Source organism: Rousettus aegyptiacus, unplaced genomic scaffold (genome assembly GCF_014176215.1).
Source record: "Rousettus aegyptiacus isolate mRouAeg1 unplaced genomic scaffold, mRouAeg1.p scaffold_m13_p_5, whole genome shotgun sequence".
In the NCBI taxonomy this organism is placed as follows: domain Eukaryota; kingdom Metazoa; phylum Chordata; class Mammalia; order Chiroptera; family Pteropodidae; genus Rousettus; species Rousettus aegyptiacus.
The window spans coordinates 115,555,055-115,580,976 of NW_023416308.1; the positions used below are offsets into that span (position 1 = coordinate 115,555,055).

The 25,922-nt window shown below is 58.4% G+C and overlaps 1 protein-coding gene across 3 annotated transcripts in view; it reads right to left on the reverse strand.

Annotated features, from left to right (window-relative positions):
- The window catches only part of MACROD1 (mono-ADP ribosylhydrolase 1), a 138,052-nt gene extending 112,860 nt beyond the window's left edge, over positions 1–25,192 (reverse strand). For 2 of the 3 annotated variants that reach the window (XM_016118519.2, XM_016118517.2), the window contains exons 1-3: positions 24,702–25,192; positions 14,435–14,536; positions 13,687–13,803 (exon numbers count right to left, since the gene is read on the reverse strand). In XM_016118519.2, the coding sequence (XP_015974005.1) occupies positions 13,687–13,803; positions 14,435–14,536; positions 24,702–24,999 (517 nt within the window). In that variant the 5' untranslated portion in view covers positions 25,000–25,192. The remainder of the gene's footprint in view (positions 1–13,686; positions 13,804–14,434; positions 14,537–24,701) is intronic. The other variant, XM_016118520.2, reaches the window with a different exon arrangement.
- Positions 25,193–25,922: the final 730 nt, after the last annotated feature.

Here is a 25,922-nt window from a genome sequence, read left to right on the forward strand (position 1 = left end):
CCCCTTGCAGCCCCAGCAGCCAGCACCTGCTGAATGAGTGAACACAAAGCTGAATGAACGACTATGCTCTGAAGCCCATGGGAGGGACGCCTAACCCAGGTCGGGTTGTGCGGGGAGGCTCCCGAAGGAGATGACATCTAAGCTGGGACCCTGGGGCATGACCAGAGTCGGCCAAGTGAAAATGGGAGGAAAGGGTGCTCCCGGCGGGGGAAGAGCCCGTGCAAAGGCCGGGAGGTGACAGAGAACATGTAGTTATAAGACCCAAAACCAGGGCTGGAAAGGAGAGGGCAGGAGAGGAAGCCAGAAAAGGCAGGTGTTTGGGGGGCGGGATGATGTAGGTGTGCCAGCCAGGACGCCCAGAGAGCCAAGGTCACTGTTCCCCAAATCGGGGATCCCAGGGGTGTCAGAAGCCGGGATAACATCCAGGGCTGCTCAGCTCTAGGGGTCGCATCTCCACTGTGGCCCCAACACCGCATTGTGCAGCATGGCCCTGGCACAGCCGTGAGCTTACAGAGAACGCTGAAGCCCAGGGCATCGCGGAGGGGCAGGAGGCGGCATCCACCCCACCAGGGGCCAGGCCCAGAAAGACCATGGCCACAGCCAAGGACGGACGCATGGGGACCCTCAGGTCAGCGGGCACGGCCAGGGCAAACTAGGGACATGAAGGCGACGGTGGCGGCCCCGGGGAGACTTACTGTGAGCAGAGAGGTGTGCTGTGTGTTTTCGGGCACAAAGAAAGTATTTCCAAGCACCTACTATGCGATGGACTGGTGCCAGCCACAGGGTGGGCCAGGACGGGGCCTGCACCTGCGCCCGGCGCCGCTTCCAGCCTCGCTCGCCAGCGCCCACGAGAAGAATGATGTCCCTTATTTCAATTAGCCTTTTCTTGATTACTCGCGAAGTTCTGCATCTTTTCACTTGTTTACTGGCCATTTGTTTTTCTCCTTCCGAGAATTGCCTGTCCACATCTTTTGCCCATTTTTCTTATTGATTTGTGGGAGCTCTTCGCATATTAAGAGAGTAGAGGAGCAGCCTTCTCCTGGGGCAGACGCCCCAGGCCTCCCTCCAGGGTCCTCTGTCCTGGGGAAGGGAGGATTTGCATGGGTTTCTGGGGACTCCCCGCCCAGCTCCCAACCAGCCAACTCCGCCAGAAGATAAAGCACCTTCTGCAGGTGGGAGCCCCTGCCAGGCCTGCATCCCAGCTGCCAAACCCAAAGGGCTTGCTTATTTTTTTCTTACACTGAGATGTCTACACTGCCCGTGGCTGGCAGGGTGCCCTGGATAGCACCTGAGGAGAGCCAGCTGGTGTAGCTGGGCATCTAGGAGGAAGGGGTGACTCTCACCATCCCAGGCCAGTTTAGTGGGGACCATCTGACAAAGGGGGCAGGTCCCAAAGCCTCAGGCTGACTGTCCCGCCGGAAGTCCAGGGCCCCCTCCAAACCCCTGCTTCCAGCCACGATGGTCCCAAAAGAGTGACCCAGGCCTGAGAGGACACAGCTGAGCCCTGCCCCTCATCCCCTGCCACCTGACCTTTCAGAGTCAAGAGTAACCCTGCAGTTTATTTTCCGTTGCATGATTTCCACATTTCAGAGGACAAGTAACTCAAGCCACAAAACTGATTTCCAAAGCCTATAAAGGTAATAACATTTAGGGAGTCAGGAAAAACAAAGCTCCTCTTTCCTGGAGTGAGGGCTGCCAGCAGCCCTCACGGGGCCCTTTCTGAGGCTGGGGGTGGTGCGGCTCGTGGCCAGCCGCAGACTTCCCTGCACCAGGTGGTGAATGGCCGCCCAGCACATGTTCGGAGGGGCCCGCAGCAGCTGCAGAGACCGCAAACTGCCTGTTTACCTCTTCCCTGACTCCCCGGCTTGCGGCCGTACCCGCCCCCCAAGAACCGGGGAGGGGGGGATCACTGGCATCTCGTGCCACCCTCTTCCCCATCCCCCACTGAGCCAAATTGTAGATTGTAGGCCCCTGTCCTGGTGCCAACCAGGGTCACCCCACTGCAGCCAGAGCAGGAGAGGCTGTCCTTGCTGAGGGTGGCCTTGTGGCGTCCTGGGCAGCCTAGCCCCCGTCCTGCTCTGCACTGGGCTTGCGAGAGCCCCCTGGGACGGCAAGCGACACCCTCATAAAGGCAGCCACTGTGACCTCTGGATGACAGAAGGGGATGAGGACCCTATGGGGACCTGGAATGCTCAGCTGTCCCCCAAGCTCTCCAGACTCCTCTCCCCCATCCTGGGCTGACTCCACGCCTGCTAGCCAGAAGGACGCCTAGCCCTACAAGTGGTCACTGCGTGCCCACTGCCCCCACTCATTCACTCACTCGTTCGGTCAAAGGTGACGTGACCGAGTGGAAAGTACCCAGGATACACAGTGAAAAGATGTGGTTCGAGCTTCCTGACTCGGCTGGAGGCAGGTCACACGAGAGCCCTGTACCACAGCCTCCCAACCTGAGGAGAGGGGATACTGAGAGCCCTGTCCTAGGCCATTTTTACGATGATCATGCTGGGCTCACAGAGCTGCTGGCCCAGAGCGGGACCAGCATCTGCTGCTGTGGGGCAGGAGGCTGGGCCAGGTAGGAGGGCAGTGTACAGAGGGGCAGGCCCCACCACCCAGAGGGAAGAGGGCCTGTCTGGAGGCCAGGGGTGGACCGAATGATCCCTTTCCAGGTAAGGACGAAATAAGGTAGGAGACAGGGCATCAATACAGTAAAAACCCTGCCTTTGGGGAAGACCCACTGTACAGCCAATGGATCCACAGCCAAGGGCGAGGGAGGGCCGCTGGCCTGCGCAGACGCCCCGATGGCTCACAGGGGCTCCTCGCAGAAGCCAGCCATCCTCGTCCTCCGCCAGGATTAAAGCACGTCAGGACATGGAATTAGCTATGGGCTCAGCCTCCAGCTTAACCGCAAACTGGTAGAGAGAAGGAGGATCGTCTAACAGGGACCCCCCAGCAAAGGGCCCCGCAGAGTCTCTGTGAGAACAGGAGGGGTAGGTAAGTGGGGTGCCAGCCTCCGGAAGCATGGGGGTGGAATCCGAGGGGCTCCCAGGCTGGCTGTGGGGCTGCGAGCCAGCATTTGCATGGAGAGCGCTTGGTGGCTCTGGAATTTATGCAGCTGCCTGTGTGATTCCTAAGGCGAGACGAATCTCCAGGCCGCTTTTCTCAGCAGGAACAAGTCTTTTCTTCAAATCGATGGTGACACATTTTTAAACTGCCATATTAAGGAGGGAAAGATTTTGCCAGCCCCCCCGGGGGCCACCCTTATTAGTCACTGGCTCATCTGAGAGGAACTGCAGCCGCAGACTCAGTGGGCCTGGGCCAGGCTAGCGGCCCGGAGGCCAGGCCGGCAGCCATGGGAATGCACGGCAACAAACGAGAGGGCAGAGAGCGCCTCCCAAGTCAGAAGCAAAGCCGTGTGAGGCAAGGCGCACTTAGGGAGACTGGGGAGGGCTCTGGAACAAGGTAAGACGCATCTGTGGGGGAAACAAAGAGCAGTTGGTAAGGGTACTAGAGGGAGCGAAGGGAGACAAAAGGGAGAGAGTGGAAAGAGAGAGGATTAAACTGAAGTTTAAATTGCTTTCCAAGTTTGGAATTATAAAACCTAAATCTTGTTTCTCATTTTGCTATAGCTGCCAGGAAGCCCAAAGCCACATTTCCTATTCAGTTGCAATAGACTTGCTCAGCCTAGTTTTAATCTAGTCAGGACCAGGGTGGGTGCCAGGAGCCGAGCTGCCCCATGCAGCCACCAAGAGCATAAAAGATAAGGGCGGCCACACTGCCTCTCTCGTGGACCAGACACCAGCGTCAAGTGGCAGGTGGTAGAGCTGAGCAGAGCAGGGCCACGACCAGGAACCCAGCACGAAGCCGGCAGGTTGGGAAGCATGGGCCAAGGGCACCCAGGCCAAGGGCACCCAGGCCAAAGGGCACCCAGGCCAAAGGGCTCCAGGTGTAGCTAAGAGCACGGGGCCCGTCCTTATTGGATGCCCAGGTCGGCACCCTCCCTTGTCCCTTGTTTCTTTTTATTTCTGTCTTAATGGTTCTCTGATTTTATTATACCTGTTTTTCGGTAGAAATAGGTGAATTAAACATTTTTAAAAAGCCAATTCCAACTCACACGCCCACTTCCTCAGTGATAACAGTACCATTTACTGAGTTCCAATGACTTGTCACATTTGCATGCAGCCTCTTGATCCTCTCAAATATCTTTGGAAGGGACGTCACGCTTCCAGGTTTTACGGCTGAGGAAACCAAGCCTCAGAGGAGAGGTGTACCCTGGTCAGGGTCACAAGAGCTCGGAAGTGGCCGCCGCAGCCCTGTCCAGTGCATCCTCTGACATATCCCCACTCCCGCCCCCAAGACCTAGGCCCTGTGATCCCACTCTGCACGCCACGGGGGGCGCCCACCACACTTGTTAGGAGAGAGATGAGGCTGAGTCAAGGTTGAGGCCGAGGAGGCACTCAGAGGTAGTCAGGTGACCCCCAGAATTCCATCACTCTCTGGCCCTGCCTATGATGCCCTGGTCCCCTCCCTGCCAAACCTCAGGGCTTCGGCGATGACCCGGGAAAGTTCCCTGCCGGCTGCCAGACGGGATTTAGCTCCTTTGACAGTCAAAGCTGCAAAGCTCCCGTCGCAAATGTCAATTCTGGGCCATTTGCTTCGTAGATTTTAATGTTCCTGTTTCTCCTCAACATCCTCAGCAAGGTAGCTCTTGCTTTTCAAAAGAGATGTGGCGTTTGATGATGTTTAAACCATCGTGAAATACAGCCAGGCGGCAATAATAAAACAGACGCGGGCCCTGCTGGCAGGGAACGGCTGGCAGCCAGGCCCCTCTCCTCCCACATGCTACGGCCAGCGAAGCTCCTATTTTTATGGCACTTACAATGTCCGAGAGGGGGAGGGAGCCGTGAGAGAGGGAAGGTTGGGCGCCGCTGTACAAGGACCACTTGTTGCCATTGGGGGTGCAAATGATGAGATTTTAATGAACCAAAGCAGCGGTGCGGCTGGGTGTCCCGGTGGAGGAGGGCCGGCCGCGTCCACCACCCGCCGCCGCCCTCAGCCCGTCAGAGCTCGCTGCCTCCCACACCCACGGCCAGCCTGGCTCTGTATTCCTGTACCTGTCCTCCCCCGGGCCTGCAGCCACCAAGTCCCTGGTCCCTGAGTCCTCGCTGGCTTCCACCTCCTGACATGCCCGACGCAGACATAAATAGCTGCGACCCTTCCCCTGCCCAGGGTGTGGGGAGCAGGAGTCCCACACACAGCTGTGCCCGCTGGGCAGCCTGCTTCTACCCAGAGGTCCTCGGAGGCCACATGCGCTACGGAGCAGGTGTTCAATAAGCAAGAAATGGAGACTGCAGGGAAAGGGGGCCTGTGATGGTGCCATTGAAGTCACATGAAACACAGCTGCCAGCAGGGGCTTAGGAAGCATCAGAACGCATCATTTACAAACTATAAATGAGCCCAAAAGGTGAGCTTCTAAAACGCAGGAAGACCGGAAGGAGGGGAGTGGAAGGGCGGGCTGGAGGCTGCAGGGGGGCCCGCAGGATGCTTCGGCTCTGCTGCTTGGGCTCCGCCATGGCGACCTGACAGGGAATACGTCCATCACGAGCCTCTTGGAGAAGGGGAGCACCCCCCATCCTGCCCCACCACCTCCCGACCCTGCGCGGGCTGTTCCCGTGTGACACACACACCCTTCCCGGAAGAAGGCAGAGCAGACATGGCCGGCCCTGCTACAGCGGGGAGGAAGGGGCTTAGGCCACCTGCTCTGCACCCTCACAGTTAGGAAACCCCAAATCTGAAAGACTGGGTGTCAGGAGGGGGCTCCTCCCTCACCCCCTCTGGGCCCAGACCTCTCTGTTCACCACAGGAAGGAAGTGCCCTCAGCCTGCCCAGCGGATGGAGGGGCTGTCCCCTGTCCCCAGGCCGGCTGAGCGCCGGGGCATAGCGGGCCCTGCCCCGAGGGTTGCCGCCCCAGAGAGGCAGCAGCAGCAACGGGCACAGAGCTGAGAGATGCCATTTCTCAAGGGTTCATCGTCCCAGACGGCGCACTGAGCAGCCCCCTCACAGCTGCCGAAGGGCCCGGGTCCGAATGCGCTCTTACCCCTGTTTTACAGACAGGAAAACTGAAGCTGAGAGAGGTTAAGCGACTTGCCCAAGGTCACACAACTGATACACAGTGGAGCCGAAACGCGGACCCAGGACTCTAACTCCCAGACACAGCGTCCTGTGATGGAGACTCCACAGGAGGTGGCCCTGTCTAGGAAGTGGAATGCGAGGAACCAGGGCTGGGTCTTTCGACTTCCTTTTAGGCCATGTGACGTCCTAGAGGCCAACCCTCGCTGGGCTCAGGCCAGGCCTCACCCAGGAGGCCCCAGGGTCGGGGTCTAGCATGTCTGTGAGCCCACCCTAGGGGTCTAGAAAGAGCAGATTCAATTCAACATTGCTACAAACAGTGCTGTCTGCTGGAGAGAAGGGAACCCCAATTCCTCAGGGAGGCGAGTGTCTCTCGGTGGCTTCCCTATGCTGTGCCAGACCCCTTCACCTCCTAGGGACACAGGGTGCCCTTCTGTGAAATGGGCAGGCAAGCCAGAGCCTCCTGGGGAGGCCCGAAGCCGGCTGGACAGCCCTCTGCCAAGTGCTGGCAGGCTGGGCCCGGAGAGCAAGCCAAGGCCGCAGCCCCAGCCCTTTGCATGCTCGGCCAATTTAATGGTCCCCATTAATTTCAAAACACACACATTCCCACAAGCTCTGGCTTCCTCAGCTCAGTGCTCGGCGTAGAGAGCGCTTCAGGGACACCAACGGGCACCAGGTGCGGGTGCTGAGGCCAAACAGCCCGGAGGATGGGAGGACCTGGACAGTGGGCTCAGGGCCCTCGGCAGGAGACAGTGGGCGGCAGAGCCCTAACGGGTATTTCCTGCCCATGATACGTCGTGACAGGGAGACAATGGCTGAGAAGTGGCCCCGTGCAGGGAGTCAGGGCGTCAGGGAGGCCTGCCCTGCCGCCTTCCCGCTGCGTGACCCCGAGCAGGTCACCGGCGCTCTTTAGATGCCTCCCGCCTTCCTCTGACTGCAAACGCCTCCAGCGCACACTGGGTCACTGGGCCTCGTGTCCCCGGAGCCTCACACAGGGCCGGGAACCTCGCGAGCAGCCCGCTGTGACTTCATCTGGAAAAGGCATTAGCCCTTCCGGGCCTGACTCCTGGGACCACCAAGAGGCATGGGGCGGGGTCTGGGCGGGGGCAGGCGGAGGCGTCACTGGCTCCCCCAGTCCTGCCCACTGTCTGACGAACTCTCAAAAGCATCCGGTCACTCCTTCACTCAACAAACGTTTACTGAGACCCAGAGTCAGCAGTCCAGGGTCTATGGTTCTCCCTCAAGTCCCCATGGGAAGATGGGGAGGGTCTAATAAACGGGAGACTTAGCAGAAGACCGCAGGACAGAGGGGCCTTCCAGGGCCTGAGTCCTGCCCACCAGCCAAAGCTCGGCTCTCTGGCCCAGGCCCTGCGAGCCCCCCAGGGAATCTCAAGAATTCAGGAGGAATCCATCATTTATGAATTTACGTAACCGCTTCCCGACCTTGAGGCAGTGAGCCGCCCTCCTCTCGCAGTGATGGAAATGAGGCCTTGGCACTTTCTCGGGGGTTCTGGGCTTTCTAATGTGGGGAGAAGGCCACCTGGACCCCAGCCTCCCAGTCAGCGCCCCCGACCTACTGTGCCCTGCACGCCCTGCCAAGGCCCAGAAGGAGCTTCTGAAAAAGCAAACCCGATCGTGTGTCCCTTAAACCCCAAGTCCCAAAGGGGAGGGCTTGATTCCTGGCCCTGCCTTTTATCAGGGCTGTGGCTCCAATGTGTGTCTCAGTCTCCTTTGTTGAAAAGTGGGGAAAATGAGGTGACGTGTGCAGTCTAGGGGGCAGCCCCTGGCCCAGGGAGAACCCTCAGGACCTAGCTGTCCCCAGCCCAGAGGCAGGGACTGTGGGGCAAGCTGGGGACAGGGGCTGGGACACAGGACAACCAACTGGGCTATGGGGCCAGAGCTCACCACAAGGCCTTGTGGGCTCTACAGTCCTGGACTCAGACATCAGTCTCGTCCTTTCTGCACCGACTGCCCGCTGTGCTGAGCACCCGAACCGCTGTGCATTCCCTGACGTGAGGACAGGTGACAACACACTCACTCTAGGTACCCGAATTTTTCAACCAAGAAAAAAAAAACGGATTTCCTGGAGTCTCTGGAGTCTGGAGAAGCTCCCCTCCCCTTAAGGCCACTGTCCTTTAGCTGTGCGTCCTTAAGCAAGTTGCTTCACACCTCTGAGCCCGTTTCCCCAGTGACATCGGGGAGCTGATATAACAGCAAGAGGCCAGGGGAGGTGGCATGGGGTGTGAATACAGCCTGGACCAGCAGCGGCACCGGCCGCAGCGCATCCCAAGTGCCTCAGAGCTTCTGAGCCCCACCCGCCCCCAGCCCTGCCGGCTCTCCCTCCCGGCCCCTGGAAAGCCCTCGTCCACCTCCTGACTCAGCTCCCCCCTCACTCGTGCCGCCTCCCAGCCCCGCGGGCAGGACTCCCATCCCCCGGTGCACTGTGCTGTCCCTTTCCACTGGCATGTCTCGTCCCCCACTCAGAACCTCCCCCAATACCTGGAACACAACAGGCCTGCCACATGCATCTGCGGAACCGGAGGAAAGGCCACACGCGAGTTCAAATTCTGACTTGGTCACCCGCCAAGCTGGGACATGCTCTCTCTTTCTCTGAGCCTTGGTCCAATCACTGGGAATGGGGATCAAAGTCCTGTGTGCCCCACGGATGCCTTGGGCTGGCACCAAGGGGTCGGCACCAAAGGAGGGGCTGGCCCTCACCCCGTGCTCCCCAGGGAACAGGGCCCAGCAAGATCCGCCGCTGCTCACAGGTCCCCCTCCGCACCCGCCCTCCCTGCCCGCTGCAGAGAGGACCGCTGTTGGCCGTGGCGGCAAGCCTCAGCAAAGACGGCTAAATCCAAAGTGACAGATAAAGCGATTTACGGCGACAGTTTAGCGTCAGATCACTTCCCACAAGGCAGTCGGTGTCCCTCGGCCCCCTGCTTGCTAGTCCATCAAGGCGGTCTCTAAATCACTGACTCCGAGTGGTGGCCCGGGGGCAGGCAGCAAGGGGGCCGGCTCCTCTGGGCCCTCCGGGCAGCTGAGGGATGAAGCAAGAGTCTGGCTGGCGAGGCTGGAGGAGGGGGACGATATGTGGCTGGCAGACCGCAAATCAAAGCCCCAAGACTTAAGGAAACAGAGCGCCACTTCATGCCTTATTTTAAATAAATAAGCAGCTTAAAAAACTCCCAGTGAGGCCAGCTTGTCGCTGTGAAACATGGCTTCCCACCCAGTCTGCATGGCCTGGCCCACACGCCCAGGCCCCTCGAAGGCCTCGATGACCCCCCTCGCCTCTCGCCACCTCCCTGCAGAATTAATTGGTCCCTGTGGTGTCTCATGGCACTTTGTTCAGATCTTGTTCCCAGTGCTTTGTCACATTATAGTCAACTTAGTTGCTCTTGCTCCTGACTTCCCAATAATAATTTCCTAGGGGCTCCCTCTGTGCCAGGCCGTGCGCCCAGTGCTGGATGGACCCGAATAAACTCATGTCATCCTCACACCACCATGGGTGGAGCTGGTGATGATCCTTTTTGCAGATGAGGAAACTGAGGCTCACGCACACCCGTCCGGAGGCCACAGCACCGCCAGCAGGACCACTGGGATTCCGACCCAGCTCCTAGCCTCTGTACCCACGGCCCTGACTTGCTGGTCTGGGACACCTCTGAAGTGAAAGGTTCTTTCTATCTTTGCACAAAGCTTCACATTCATCCCTGCCCTGTCCCATTACGCCTGAAGGCCAAAGCTGGCAGCCTGACCCCTGAGCTGGCCGAGAATGGGGGTCTTTATGCTTGGACACTTCCTGCCTAGGACTCGGCTGTCTGTCGGGAACTAGGGGCCCACAGGCACAGGCCTGGAATGCTGGGAACTCTAAGGGCATGGAAGTGACCCAGTGAAGGTCATCCCACACACGCCACCTACCCCCATCACAAAGAGAAGACACGAATACTCCAGAAGTCGAAACGTCCCCTGGGTGGAGACCCCCAGACATGGAGGAGATGCCAGGCATGGCTCTTCTCAGACCAGGCCTGGGGTTGTAGGCCAAGACAAGGAGGCAGGCACTGACCCCCAGAATCTCCTGCTCCAGAATGGGGGCCTGCGGGGGCTTCCTGGCGTATATTGCCAGCGAGGCAGCCTAACTTAATTAAGATGAATGCTGTGTGCCCCTGCGGGCAGGAGCCGTAGCCCACACAGATGGCGGGAGCCTGAGACTCTCCGGGTGCTGCCTGAGTAAGCGGCCTTGGCCAGGACGGCTGAGGAGGGTCCAGGGAGGCCTGTACTGTGCCTGGGGACTTGAGGGGTTTGGTCCCGCCCTGTGACTTCAAGCCCTGCCACCCGCCAGCCCCTCCTCTACATACCATATAACATACGCCATACCGCACGCACACACACGCATACACATACACGCACATGCGTGTGAGCACCCCAATCATCTCAAATATTAGCAAAGTGGGGTGAAAACCAGTCCTGGACTTCCAATGTCAGTGGGCTAGTTGGGAAGCAGAGTGTGATTTTCCAAAGTCCAGAGGGAGGCCGTGGGGGGGTCCCTCCGTGGGGCAGAGCGGAGTGAGGCACACAGTCAGGAAAGGTACCTGGCCCCTTCCCTCTCCAAGGATCCCCAGGGTCCTCTTGAGGGGTGGGAAGAGTACCCTCAGCTGGACTGGAGACCCATCCCCCCAGCCCAAGGCTCTTCAGGATGGAGGAGGTTGTAGGAGTCTCAACCCCCCTTTCTCTCATAGGCCCGTCCCAACTCCCCGGATGCCTCCCCCGCCATGGTCTCTGCAGCTGGAGCGAGGCCTAGGCAGCGATGGCACCTTCACCGTACCCCCCATCTGGCTGCAGAAACAAAAAGAGACACCCCCACAAAACCCAGAAGCTCTGCAGCTGACCTCAAGCCCCCAGCCCTGTCTGACCTGCACAGGTCCCCATGGGCCACCAGCGCCCATGGGGGCCCAACACTGCCCTTGGCTTCAAAAATAAAAAATTTTAAATCTCCACCCTGAGATAATTGCTCCCTCCTTTATCCCATTGTGGTGGCTCAGCGGTCGGCACTGAGAAGCAATTATTCACGGCTAATGATTATAATCAAGTCAAATAGAATTTAATGGACATGTATTCTCTTCCTGCTTGAAACTTTACATATGAATTAAGCACATATGGGTTTCATGAGGCACAGATCAGATTTATGCAGCCCGGAAAAGCCCCTCAATGCCTCGACTTTTATTCCACTAATAAACAGGCTGATTTACGGGGTGCCACTGGGAGCAGGGAACCGCGATCTCTGCTGCCCCCTGGTGGGCAGTGGGCCGGGTTGAGCCAAGAAAGTGGAGCCCCCCAGGGATGAGGCCCCAGGACCCTCTATGTGAGGACCCGTGCCAAGACCACCAAGGACTCTAGAGGTCTGACCAGTGCCAAGGCCACTCAGACACCAGGGCCAGGCGAACTCCTGGACAGAGGCCCTGGAGGGGGTGCAGGCTCTGTGTGGGACCCTAGAGTCCAGGGCCAGCCTCAGCCATCCCCTGGGGTCCCTGGTAGGTTCTAGGTCCTAGGTTCTGTGCGACTCTCTCTAGAAAAAAACAGAACCCAGGAAAATACACTTCAAGGTATTAGGTAAACTGAGGCAGGTAGAGGGAGGAGACAGCTGCTCATCTGAAGCACCCAGCATCCTTTTACATCACTGGGGCAGGGTTGACACCCAGAGTGACAAGGATGGCATCCATTCTAGCACTGACAACAGCCACAGGTGCTGGGACCTCGGTTCATGCCAAGTGCTGCGTGAGCCTCATGATTCATGAGCACCGGCTCCGAATGTCCCTCGACACCCCACAGCCGGGCTGTCTACCACCCACATCATTCAGCAGAAGAAACGGAAGCCTGGACAGGCACATGGAGAAAGGGAGTCCTTGGAGGCACATGGCGAATGCTGCCACCCCCCGCCCGGTGTAGTCGGACGAAGCCAGCACCGAAGTGCTTCTCTGAGCGCGTGAGAGGCTGCCAGAGCCGCTGCACGCGGAGGCTGGCCAGGCACAGGGCACTCAGAAGGGCCATTAATCACCCGCGGCCCTCCAGAGCCCCCACCCGGTCCATCTGCATCCTGCTGACACCTGCTCGGTCTCCCCACCCTCCCTCCTGGCCCGCCAACCACCAGCCCAGCTGGGAAGGAGCTGATAAGATGCCCCACTTTTCCCTCTGGCCACTTTGCAGCTCAGCAACGAAAGTGCCAGCAGCGGGGTGCTTCCCACGCCCTTGCCAGTGGCTGACGAGGCCAGGGACACTGGGCAGGGCAGCCCCAGGGGCCTGCGGGACTGTCCCCTCAGCCACGACCCCAACGCTCAGTCCTTCTACCTCAGGCCAACCCCTCCTGGGTCCAGAAAGCAAGAAGGCCCTTGCTTTGACATCAGTCAATGCAGCTTGGCTTGTCTTAGCTCTGTGACTCTCTGGACAGACTCACGGACTCACTGCCACCCGCCATCCTAGAGGCCCAAAGAAACACAGCAAAAGCAGCACCAGAAACCCAAAGGTGACCCAAGCTCCCTCCACTCCAAGTCGGAACCCCTGTCTTCATGCGATTGATCACCTGTGCACCAAAACGGGCAAGGTGCGGGGAGGGACAGGCAGGTGACTGCACAGCTCTGCGAATGCTGGCAGGGAGACACACAGTGAGGCCACTGCCAGAAACGCAACCCAGACCACGACGAGCAGGTCTGGGGCAGCCAGGTGGCCACCTCTCCCTGCGTCCCGAGAGCCTCGTCACTGAGCGAGATCAGTATCAACACCACCATGTCCCAGAGCCCCTCGGCAACCCCACTCCCTGGCCAGCACTGGGGTCAGACACGATGGCTGCAAGCCCAGGGGTGAGCGGAAGGAGACTGAAGACACTCCTTAGGGTGCCTGAGACTGCACGGCGGGAGGGGCCAGCACGGTGGGTTTCCCTGTGTGCCCAGGTCCCCAAAGCTGCCTCTAAGAGGAGGCGCCTTCCATGATGCTTCGCGAGCAGGAGAGCGAGGGCTGGCTTTAGCCCCACTCACCCTTGTCCCATGAACTATCTGTGCACCTGCTGGACCTCACTGCCCCTTTAGAGTCCACTCCTGGCCCTAACCAGACAACCACCACCTGGAAGGAGAATGGCCACCTTCCTCCCGCTCCTAAGAGCAGACAGAGCAGCGGGCTCTTCAACTCATCACAATAAACTGCCAAGCCAGCAAGAGCCACCACGGGAAGCGGCGCACAGGGGCACAGGGCGGGCGGGAGGCAGAGGAAGGAGCGCGGTGGTCGGGGCGCCCGCCTTCCCGGCAGAACAGCCCGGCGCAATTCCAGGCTCTCTCTTCCCGGCTAATGGGTCTCAGAGCGGCGCAGCTGCTTAGCCAAGGCACCCCTGACACAGCGGGTCAGGGTTTCAAGGGAGAGGAGTCCTCGCGGCCGGCACGCTAGGTTTCCGTGGCGCCGGCAGGCCAGCTCGTCAGCCACCCGAGCCTCGCTGGAGCCAGGTGGTGTCCCTCTGACCCGGAGCAAAGGCGACAGCGCGACCCGGGTCCCTGGCTCAGGGCGGCCAGGAGCCCCACTCACCGGCGTTGACAATGGCGTCCACCTCCAGCTTGGTTATATCACCTCGGAACAGGGAGATCTTCTCATTGAGTTGCTTGTCCTTCTTATATTTGGGATCCTCCACCTTCACGGTCAACCCTGAAACAAGCAGAGGCCAGGGTGGAGGGATGTCACAGAAAGGCCCCCACTGAAGAGTGACCCACCAGTGCCCGCAGGCCAGGCGCCTCTGTCCACCCCGCTCCGCCTCCAGAGACGGCCTGCCTCGTGGGGACTGGTGACACTGGTGATGACAGCCCATGCTGACTGAGCACCTACTATGTGCAGCGCACGCACGGTCTCGAATCTACGACTTTACGCACAGGTACGGTTTTAATGCCATCCATTCCATTTTACAATGGTGGGAGAGGAAAGTTTTGCCTAGGTGGGTTAAGTGACTTGCCCAGGTTATCAGTTACCAGGCCTGCTGTTTGCAGGACCTGGGCACTCGCTAGCATGGCCCCTGCAAGCCACCACAGCTACAAATCTCAGCTCCACAGCCATGTGGCATGGGTCTGGGCTCAGCCTCCCATATATGGGGAGAAAAGCCAAACCCGCCTCAGGCTGTGCTAATAATTACATGAGGTGACACATGCAAAGTGCCCTGCATACAGTCAGTACTCAATCAATGCTGCTGCCATTCTCCTTGGCCTCATCTGTACAATTCTCTCAAGCTGTGGGTCTGAAGAGGCCGCCCACCGCGTGGCCAGCGAGGCCTCCCCAGCGGGCCTACCTTTCGCGGTCTCCTTCCAGGTCGGGATCTTCTTCAGCTTGATGAAGTCCTTGCAGAAGTAATGTTCCTCCCGCTGTTTGTCACTCAGGCCCTTCAGAAATGCTGCAGGGGAGGGGTGGGGTGGGTGGGAAGGGAAGTCAAGGCAGGCAGGGAGGGGCGCAGTCCGGGGGGCTTCCCCAGTCCCCTACAATCTCCCATCTTCATGGGGACTCTCAGGGGCCCTCACCTCCTCCAAGGATGCAAACCAGCCCCAGGAGTCCATCCTTCCCACATGCTCCAGAGGAGGGGGCACAGAGCCAGGCGCCGCACCGCCAGGGCTGTTGGAGTCTCGAGGCCCCCAGAATACCCTACCCTGCCCTCTTTGTTCAGGAGGGGACACTGAGGCCCAGGGAGGTGAAGGACATCTCTCAGGCACCACAGACATGAGTTCGAAATTTAACTTTGCCACTTTCCAGCTGTGTCCACAGCACTAGGTCCCTAATTTCTTTATAGAACAGGGATTACGATGCTCCTTGCAGAATAATTTCAAGCTTACACACGCTAAGGGCAGGCAGGTTGGTGGCGCGAATCAATTATATTATCAGTTGATTATGTTACCTATCAATTACACCAACAATCAATTACTTTGTCAATTAGTTACATCATCAGTGTCATTAGGTGTAGGCTCAGGACATAGGGAACCAGGACAACCTTCCTCTCCAATAAGCCACAGAACCAAACAGATCTGCCTGCTCACAACATGTCCCCAGCATCAGCTGAGGGCCCCCCACTAACAAATGCCCGCTGGGGCCTCTCCCAGTGGCGTGAACCAAGGGAGCAGCTGGAACTGTCCCCATTTTACAGGTGAGGAAAGGAGCCCGGGGAGGTGAAGAGGCCACCGGTGTCTGAGGGGAAGCCAGACCCTCCCATCTGCTCACGGTCTCCGGGTCCACCTGGGCTAGTTGCCCTGGTCCAGGCTTGGCCCTGGTCCTGGCCTTCACTTTGGGCGACACCGGGCAGAGCCCAAAGCGCCCCTCGGAGGCGGCTCTCCTGAGCACAGTCCCGGTTCGCGGCTCGCAGGCTCCCCCTGCCGGCCTGAAGCCTCCTGGGTGCCCAAGCGCTCAGCTCAGCCCTCACTCCCTCCCCACACACGCTCCCCGGACGGAGCAGCCGCCACTGAGCACCGGAGGGGGAAGCAACAAACAGCAAAGGCCACAGACAAGGCACTCGAAAAGCATGAGAAAGTGTGCAAAGCGGGGAGGGCATCAGAGGAGGTGGTGGCAGAGGAAAGGTTTGCCTCCTGGAACCTTCTGGAAAATGGCTGCAAGGGGCAGGCATTAAAGAGACAGGTGAGTCCCCTGCACACGCCCTTTTCCCCACCAAAGTCACTAGGTTCATCCAAGCCTCTGTTCCTCGAGCGCACAGAAAGGGCCGGTTTCACAGTCCGGCTCAATAACATGGTGGGATTATTATAAAGGCTCGTAGCACCCCAAATCCACTTCGGTCACAGCGCAAACCAGAAGCACACTTCCTGGCAGCTGTGGCCCACCCCTTCCACAGACACCTACAACGTGCTAGTCCTGCGTTTGGCGCTGTGAGTACAACACCCAACAAGGCAGACACGTGCGTCTGGCCTTGGAGAACCCATAATCCGGGCGGGGAGACGGAGGCTGACCAGGCTTCACGCGAGCGAGCGGGCAAGCGAGCGGGCAAGCGAGCGGGCAAGGAAGCAGTCCCAATGCCGAGAAGTACTCAGGAAGGGTGATCAGGAGGCCGAGGGACAAGGTAACCAGGTCCCCAGCCCAGGGGTTTAAGTGAGACTCAGAGGAGGAGCAGAAGGCGGCCGGGGCAGGGAAGGGTGTTTGTTGTCAACTAGGACGGCATGTTCGAGGCCCTGGGAGAGTGAACTCCAGGGGGCGGGTGGTAAACCCAGGAATAATGACGCTAAGAGGAGGCAGCGCCAACCGAGGGGCCCCAAGTCCTGTTAAGGACTGACTTCATCCCAGGGGCACCGTGACGAGACCGAAAATGCTTCCACCAAATACAAATTCGGACCCCACACACAAGTGCCATTTTCATTCTTTCAAAGAAGCCGAGGGTATTCGTACCATGGATGGTACCCATGTGGATGGTCCCATGTTATTAGCATCCCTCAATGCTCACAGTCCATTTCCCTGCTCCTCGTCTCAAGGGGCTGCCCTCCCCACTGGACACGTGACCCCACGTACCGTCTGAGGGACAGGCCAAGGCTCCCATGTAAGTGCTCCTTTCTTTCTGTGTTGGGGGTGGGGTGGCAGTAGGGGCAGGGTTCTGATATTCAGAAGGATATACCAAATGGGGTTACGGAAAGCTCCCTTGTGTGTTAAATGAGAAGCGAACAGCCTTAGTTGGGTACAGAGCAAAACATGGCCGCTGGCAGACAGTACCCACCAAGCAAGGAACAGGCTGTGGCAAGGCCGGCTCCACCCAGACCTGCCACTCCCTGGCCCTGTGAACGCAGACAGTCAGCTAATGTTTATTGAGCCCCCACCAAGCCTAGTGGTGGGAGGCGAGGTACGGTCCAGGGGCCTGACCCCGCAGAGGGGAGGCCTGGACAGCTTCCTGGAGGAGGTATCCCATTTCTCTGGTCTGCCCTGGGAGCTGCAAATTGCTAGAGAAAATACCACTACCAAGCAGAAGGCTCCCTCTAAATTCTTGTTTCCCACACCGGGTGGCCCATCTTCCAGCCTATCCTAGCTGCTGCTTTAAAAGCGGGTACCCCTCCCCCTTCTCCCCTCTCCCAAGCCTCCCCCACTCTTCCTCCAGCCATGGATACTGCCTCCTCCCCGCGCCAAGCCAGGACCCTCCACACACCTGCGCACACCTTGTCCTCCCTCCCTCAGGTCACTGGGCATGAAGGTCCCTCCTCCCAGCCAAGGCCGCCCAGCTCGCCCTCCAGAGAATGAGCTCCTGCAGCTCCGCCTCCAACAGGCCTGGCCTGTCTGCCCTCCAACACCCGCTAGTGTCCTTGTCTTTTAAAACAAAATCCTCCCTCGACCCTGACCCCGTATTCCACACCCCAGACCTGTGGCCTCGCTTCTCTGTCTCCTTCCTCCACTGTCTACACTTCCTCCCTCCCATGCTCCCCCAGATCATGCTGTGTGGCCCCGCCTCTCTATGAAGGCCAAGGTCAGAGACACCACATGCAGTCCTCCCTTGTGTACTCGGTACCCCCAGCCTCTTCATGTCCCTCAGGACCACCCAGCTTGCTGGCCCTGCCCCTCAGGCGCCTCCCCGCTCCCCTTTCTCAGTCCACACCTCTCCCTGGTCTTCACAGCAATTCCGTGCCTTCGAAACCTGCTTTATGGTCACGATCTGATCCCAAGATCGCTCTTCTGAGCTGTTAGATTTATCCTCACAGTACCTGAGAAACCAGCCTTCTGCTAGCCCTTGCCAGGGGCCAAGCCTCCATCGTCACGCCCTAGGCCCCTCCGGAGCCCCCAACTCCCAGCTGACTCCCCGTGTGCATCTGATTGTGTGCATCCGATTGTCTGTTCCTCACAAAGCAGCCCAGGTTGCTTAGGAATATAAGTCAAAGCTGTCCCTCTGTTGAAAGTTCATTTCAAACTCCAAGTCCTTACCACGGCAGAAATGGGAGGCGGGCCTGTCTCCCTACCCTCCTCCTGGGCTATATTTCACTCTGCCCCCTACACCTCAGCCTCGAAGATCACCTTTCAGTTCCTCCGATACCCATGCTGCTCCCTGCCTCTGGGCCATTGAACCCGCTGTGCCCCCCACCTGGCCCACCTCCACAGGCCCCGCCCCATTGGCCTCCCCCTCCCGGAGTACCCCCTTCCCCTCCTGTCTGTACTTTAGTCCTTAATTGACCTAGGCCACACAGAGGTACTCTGGGTCCCCACTACCTGGCACAGCGCGTGGCATGTGTGAACATCGTGGGACGAATCAACGAGCAAACCAGCTGAGGCCTGGAGGTGGAGGGCGAGTTTCGTAAGAGGAAAGAGTCTTCCGAGTGGCGGGAGCAGCATGTGCAAGAGCCCTGAGGTCAGAGAGAGAGTTTGGCGGAGAAATGGAGAGAAATCGAGAACAGGCGCAGTGCGGAGACGGGGCCCCCTCGTCTCCATCCCAGGAACACGGACGCCGGTGGCAGGTGCTGGCCCAGGCCCAGGCCACTACTCTGGTTTTTATTCCTCTCCTGCTCCTTGGTCCAACCAACTAGGTCGGGCTCAGGACCTCTCACCGTCGTGTTCATGGGCAAGTCACCCAGCCCCTCTGAGCCTCGGTTTTCTCATCACTAGGACAGGGACAATGGCAGGCGCTCTTGGAGCCCGCGCTTGCTATGAATGAGAAGGTGGCCGTAAAACTATTCTGTCAGCTACAAAATGCGACGTACATATCAGATACACACACTCCCTCCTGAGTGAAATAAGACTCAAAGACAGCAAAACAAAACGAGACAAATTTCAGGTGGGAAAAGTTTTTTTTTCCCCAACTTGGGGCATAGCCAAGTGGAGGAGCTTTTAAATTATTTCGTGCCCATATTTGTCATCTTGCACAACTGTGACCACAGGTATCTCCTCTCCCGAAGTGTAAGTACTCCCAGCCAGCTGGATCTGGGGCCATGCAGGTGCCGTGATGCTGGAGACACTGGTCCAGCTGAGACCCAGACCGACTCCATGGGACTCCCATGAGCTAAGTCCCTCTGGCCGGGCCAGGTCCCAGGCACCCCATGGAACTAGTCTGGGGTGCCTGGAGGTGACTCAGATCCCATAGCAGACACCATCTGGAAGATGCCACCACCTGGCTTTACAGAAGAAGCAGAGAAATCTTACCTGGCCACACACATGCTGGGGAAGGACACAGCCCAAGGCTCGCTCTTGCATGGTCCTCCCCACTATCTGTGCCCTGATCCGAGTGACCCACAGCCCGCATGGCCCCTCTCTCTAGCAAAGTCCCAATGATAGCTCCACTTCCTGGAGATGATAAAGGAAGACAACCAGAGCTCCCAGCTCTGCCACCAGCTGGCTGGGCACCGACCTTGGGGACATCTGTCAGCCGGTCCTTTCCAGTCCATGGTTCCTAAGCACCTAAGCATACACCTCTCAAAGCCAGCGAGCAGGGCGCCACATCCTCATCTCAGAAGGCTGTGGCCTGGCTCATCCCCGGGGAGCTACACACTACACTGGCCTCTGATTTATGGGAAAGAAGGCAACGGCGATTCTCACCGAGTGCCATCATCACCACCTCCACTGCCTCCGTCCGTGGGGTGTCCCGCCCCCACCCCCGGCCCTCCTAACTCGCTCTGGAAGGAGGAAAAGCAGGGCTCTTCAGCTGGGCACGTGCTCCATGCATTTATAACACTTTCCACCTCCTTCTGCCTGAAGGACAGATGCAGACTTAAAGCACAAGTGAGTTTTATTTTTCTTATAAAAGATGTACAACATAGGTTTTAATTTTCTTTCTTTTTTGAAGAGGTGAGAGTATTTCACAGCTCAGTGAGACAGGTGTTGTAAAAAGATGTTTGCAGTAAATTTTGATGGGGCGGCCTGACCCCAGATGAAGCTTTCGGCAGCTCCCGGGCACGAAAGCCAAGCTGGAGGAAGCAGGCTGCGCCAGAGCCATAAAGTGCAGTGGGCGAGCGGGAATTCAACGATGTGTTTTAAGAAGTCTTTATGGCACTGTGCAAGACGGTGTTCAGAAAGGTGAGGGCAGGCTGGCGCGGAGGAAGGCTCCTCTTTGGGGGAAGGCCAGGTGGGCAGGGCTGATAACGGTAAGGCTCTGGGGACAGTGGCAGGGACATTAATCACCTTGGTGCACCGTCCCCTGAGAGCAGGGTCTTGTCAAATCCCGGAACACGAGGAGTGCTAATAAAGAGCACAGGGCCCCTCGGAGAGGTCTGCTCTCCCCAGAGCCCTGGCTTCCACGACATTAGGATGTGCCAAGGTCGCTTCCCCAGAAGACAGGTGGGAGAGGGCACCCCAAATCCCAGGTGTGCCCGGAAAACTTCCCAGCTCAACAGTCAAATCCGATAAACCATCCACTCTGCACGAAATCCCATGGGGGTTGACATAAGTATCCAGCCCCTGCCCCGTGCATGTAGAGGCTGGAACACGGGGAAACGAGGCTCAGGATACGCGCAGGTCAGGCTCCCTCACTTGAGACCACGGGGGAGACAAGTTTACACGTGTCCGGTGTCGCCATGGGAGACAGGCCCAAGGGGGCAACAAGGAAGGGGGCCACTGTGTACAAAATGGTTTTGATGTGATCTCAGCACAACCTACAAATCAGGCGCTGCTGGTCCCATTGCACAGATGAGGAAACTGAGGCTCAGGAAGCGAGGAGGCAGTGGCGCTGCAGTGCGTCCGTGTCTGAGGACACCACCGCCCCCACTGCAGGTCAGCAGGCGCCATGACCCCTGCCCTGGGGGCCAGCCCCTCCTGCGGTGACAGAGTCCCTGAATGCCCCCCAAACCCCGCTGGATTGCCCTTACAGCACGACTGCTTCCACCATTTTCGGATGAAAAGGCACTGCCTGGGGGAAAACCGAGGGAATTAAATTAGAGAAATTTACGCTGGCCAGGGAAATAAGACACCGCAGAGGTCTCCCCAAGACTGAATGAAAGTCTCTTGGCCAGGAAGATGCAGCCCAATGGGGCTTTCTGACCTAGAGGGAGAATGGGTCCGCAGAAGCAGGCAGTCCGCTTGAAGGGGGAGAACAGGAAGGCCCAGAGTCCGGCAGAATTTAGCCACCTGTCCAGAGGACTCTCCGAGCCATGGACTGAGGTGTCCTGCCCCTGGGGCCCAGAGCAGGCACGCCACATGGCGTATAGACTGAAATACTGAGCGAGCATCCAGAGAAGGGGACCCGTGGTGGGTAAGTCCACCCTTGGCCGGGAAGCTGGACCAGCCTGCCCAGGGCAGTGGGATCAGCTTCCCAAATCATTCAACCAGACCCCAGCTAAGAACACATGATGGTGAGCAAACAAGGCCACGATGTGGCTCCCACGGGGCTCTTCCACAGGGGAGGGAGGCCCTGCCCAGTCATATGAGAGTGTCCAGACCCCCCACTATAATTCCCCACCATGAAGGGCACATCAACCTTCTGACCTACCCACTGGTCTCCTCTGAGTTTGGTTACCGTGTGTCAGTCTTTGAGAAAGGATCGTCTCAGGCACAGACAGATGTTTGGAGGCCTAGGCAGGTGTTTCCCCAAGAGAAAGGAGAACACAAGTCCATCAACGGCATGTGCGAGAATACTCAGAGCAGCTTTACTGCCAACAGTTCCACACTAGAAACCCAAATGCCCATCAACAGGAGAATCCGACACAAACTGTGGTACATCCACATGGTGGAATATTACACAGCAATGAAAAAGAGCAAACTGTTTTCACGCCCAATAATGTGGACGAATCACACAGATCCTGAGTAAAAGATGGTGACACACTGCCTGCCTCTGTCCATATGAGGTCCAAGAAGAGACAAAAAAAAAAACAGGTAGAAGAGTAAATAGCTACACGAGAGTACTGAGAGTAAAGGGGCTCAAAGGAACCTTCTGGGACGACGGCAGTGTCCTACCTGGAAACCAGAATGGCTGCGGCACAGCTGGATACTTAAGTACAAGTACTAACTGTCCACTGAAGGTCTGCACATTTGGTGCACTTCACTGTACAGCAGGGGTCCCCAGTTCCCGCGCTGCGGGCCGGTACTGGTCTGTGGCCTGTTAGGAACTGGGCCGCAGAGCAGGAGGAGGTGAGTAGTGGGCAAGTGAGCGAAGCTTCATCTGTATTTGCAGCCCCCCCAGCGCCAGCATCACTACCTCAGCTCCACCTCAGAACATCAGGCATTAGATTTTCATAGGAGCCCCGGTTCCCAGCGCCACAAAGGTTGGGGACCACTACGTACAATATAACTCTGCCACAAGTGTAAACTATAATGAAGAAAAGGTGTAGGATCTTCAAGGACCAAAGCTCAGGCCCCAGCCAGAGGGGACTCCAGCTGAGGCAGCCGCCAGTGTTGTGGTTTAAAAATATGCCCTGAATTCTTCAATTCTCTTCCCTTGCAAAGGTGGAGCATAATTTCCCTTCCCTGGGATGTGGGCTGGACTCTGTAATGCGGTTCTAAGCCCTATAATAAAGCAGGTCACCAAGAGGACCTGTGGCTTCCAGCTTGGTCTCCTCACCCTCATCACAAGCTCCAGGGAAAGCCGGCTGCCATGTCATAAGGACACTAAGCAGCCCTGTGGCAGTCCAGTGGTGAACTGAGGCCCCTAGCCAACAGCCATCTCATGTGAGTGAGCCACCTGGGAACGGCTCACTCCAACCCTAACCAAGTCCCCAGACCTCCTGAGAACACTGAGCCAGAACCACCCGGCTAAGCCACTCCCAGGATCCTGACTCTCAGAGACTGAGAGATAATAAATGTTTGCTTTTAGTAACCGCTTTGTTACTAGGGTAATTTGATATGCAATAACAGATAACTAAAACAAAGGTCGAGGCGTCTCACCCCCACGAGCTACCATCTGACACCTGCTGGGGGCCTCACACCTGGTACTGGGGTGCCTGGGGCCAGGCAACCCTCTTCGCACACCCCTGACTCTCCCATGGTTCCTTCACAGCCCTGACCTTTCCCTGACAATGTCCCACTGGCTTGACCGCATTCTCGACCTGGCTTCCTCCTCCTAGACGAGAAGTGCTGTGAAGTGAGGGTCCTTGCCTTTCTCACTCGCGGCTGAACCCCCAGCAGCAGGACAGTGCTGCTGGCCATATCAAGGGTGCACAATAAAGATGGACTGACCGAATGACTGAAGAGCCCACCTCCGAACCGAGAGACACCACAGGAGCCTAGGAACCCCTGGCTGATCAGCTTCATGAGGTCCGGGAGTTTTCAGTGGCACCAAGGAATGAGAGGGGACAGGGAACCGGATCGTAGAAATCGAAGCGGATCCGAAGCAGGTGCCTGGGCCCCTGGGCTCCCTAGCTCTTTCCTACCACCCTGGGTTGCTGTTCCCTGACAGAGAAGGGCGAGCAGGGCTCCCTATGGGGCCGATCCCCCTGCCAGCAGTCTTTGCCAGGCCCCTCCCTACACCCTGCCAGTGTTCTGGGGCCAGGGCTGAGGGCATGACAAGCATCCCTGTGTCCACGGAGCAAACTCAAGTGCTTTCTGCCAGCAGCGCTTTAAGATCCCAGAGTAGGCCACACAACTCATAAGAGGCAAGTCATCTTAAACTCTACCTCCAATCCCGAGAGGAGAGGACGCCTTCCCTTCACCCCCAACCAGGGCCAGCCCCAGGCCTGCCTTCTCAGCCCCATTGGCCAAAGCCACTTCACAGGCGGGCCCAGCCAATGAGCTGCTTTCCCTGCCCTTTTGAAAGAGGATCCAGCCGGGAATGGTTACAAGGGCCCAGAGAGCAGGGCCCTGAAGGGCAGGGGCAGCTGGACGGGCAACCTGGGAGGGCTATTTGGGGCTCTTCATACTGACCCTTCCCAGCTCTGTGTAGGAGTGCCCAGAGTCCAGCCCTGGGACTCACGCCCGTCAGGGAGCTGGAGGAAGTGGCTTGATTCCTTGGGCAGAGGATGTCACTGCTCTCACAGACAAAATGCCCATCTCTGCCCTGCCCCGACAGCCCCTCTGCCTATGTCCCCCAGGAGTAGGGCAGAGATTGCTCACAAGTGGCCAGAGACCAGTGATGAGGACAAAAGGGCACCAAACCACGTGCCCAGAGAGGCAGGCCCTGGAGGAGATGGAGGTGGGACTGGCCTACCTAAGGAGGCCGCTCCTTGGGGCTATCTGATCCCACCAGGTGGGACACCAGCCCTACAGCTTTTCCTCAGCCCATTCACTGCCACTCTGCCTAGAATGCCACCACTTGAGAAATCATACTATGCGAAGATTGAGAGTTTGGGAACCTAATGTCAGCTCTGCCACAAATTTTAAGTGACCTTGGGCTATTCAGCTCAAGCACGGCGCCTCAGTTTCCCTCCTGCACAATCGAGTGATGTGGTAGGTCCTGGATGATCTCTGGAGGTGCCCTGTGACCCATTCTTGTGGGGTAAGGCCACCATACTGACCCTGACAGTGGACCTGGACCTTGTCTGGGGTGAACTGATTTATGGGGCTGGGCACATGGGGGGCGTGGCTATGAAGGAGGGAGGGGTTCCATACCAGAGCATACGGGGCCTCAACTTCCTGAGGTCTCTAGGTGGGAGAGACTGCTTGTGGGGTGCAGTCCAGCTTCGGAAGGCCCACGTGGAGCCGTCCTCGCCCTTTCGTCCCCCGCCCCCACTTACACTTACATTTTGCCTCCTTCCAGTCGGTGGAGGTGCTCAGGTCCACCTTCGCCGCCATGGCCAGGGGGGCCCAGGTGCGCACCCTACTTCTCCACCCCACCGCCGCTGCCGCCCAAGCCCCAACTCTCGCTGGGCTCGGCGCGCGGGGGCCGTAGGCGCCCAGGGACGCCGGGGAGCCGCACGCACTGCTGCGGGTTCGCCAGGCACCCGCCGAGGGGCCGGGCCAGGAGCGCGGGGCGCAGAGTAGCTGCCCCGCCACGCGCAGCTGTGCCAGGCGGCGGGACACTCGGCTCTGCAGAGACATGAGCGGGCGGCGCGGGACAGCTCCCCGCCCACTTGGACTCTAATTACGGTGCTCGAGAGAGTCGCTCCCTTATTTATTCCGGAACCGGGTGACGCGTGCCAGCCCGCTGCGACCTGCCCCAAGCCGGCGGACCGCGCGGCCAGAAAAACCCAGGCGCGCCGCTGGGCACCCTGGAACTTGTAGTCCCGGCTTCCGGATGGGCCACCGCACTCGTATACACACGTGCGCGTCCCACTAGGTCCTCTCCCGCTCCTGGCGCCAGGGGTCGCGCCGCGCGGGAGCCTTGTCTGCTCTTTAAGACTCGCGGAGGGTCCCGCCGCCGCCTGGCGCCCCCTTCCGGGCGGGCGCGGCCGCCGCCAACTTCCTGGTCCGTGGAGTGCCCCGGCCCTCGCCGGACCCCGGTCCGCCTCCGTTCCTCCCCCGGGCGCTCCGTACAGAACTCGGAGAGCTCCGTGCAGTCCCCGGGGTGCGGAGAATTTTGCAGCCGGGGACCCCGCACCCACCCCGCCCCCAGTCCCCAGGAGCCCCAGTCGGGCTGGCCGTGGGCAGGTGACAAATGGGGCAATCGGGTACGTCCAGTTCGGCGACTTACCCCAACCCAGTGAGGCACCGCCTCTTAGCCCCGGGAACAGGAGAGGACATGGCTGGAACCGAATGTAGAGCAGCGGGGAGGCAGGGCGGACAGTGGAATTTGAAAGTAGAAAACGCGTTTTGGGTGGCGTTCTCTGCTGGAAGAATTAGGGTGATTTTTTTTTTCTTTATATTTTTTCTAATTTTTTACAGACTATGAAGATATATGTTTTAATATAAATATTTTTAGGTTTTCTACATATTAATATTTGGTAAGCATAATCTTGGATAATTTTATAACCTAGGGAGGGTTCTGTAGAAGTTTCCAGTACTAGCTTTGCCACCCTTGTACA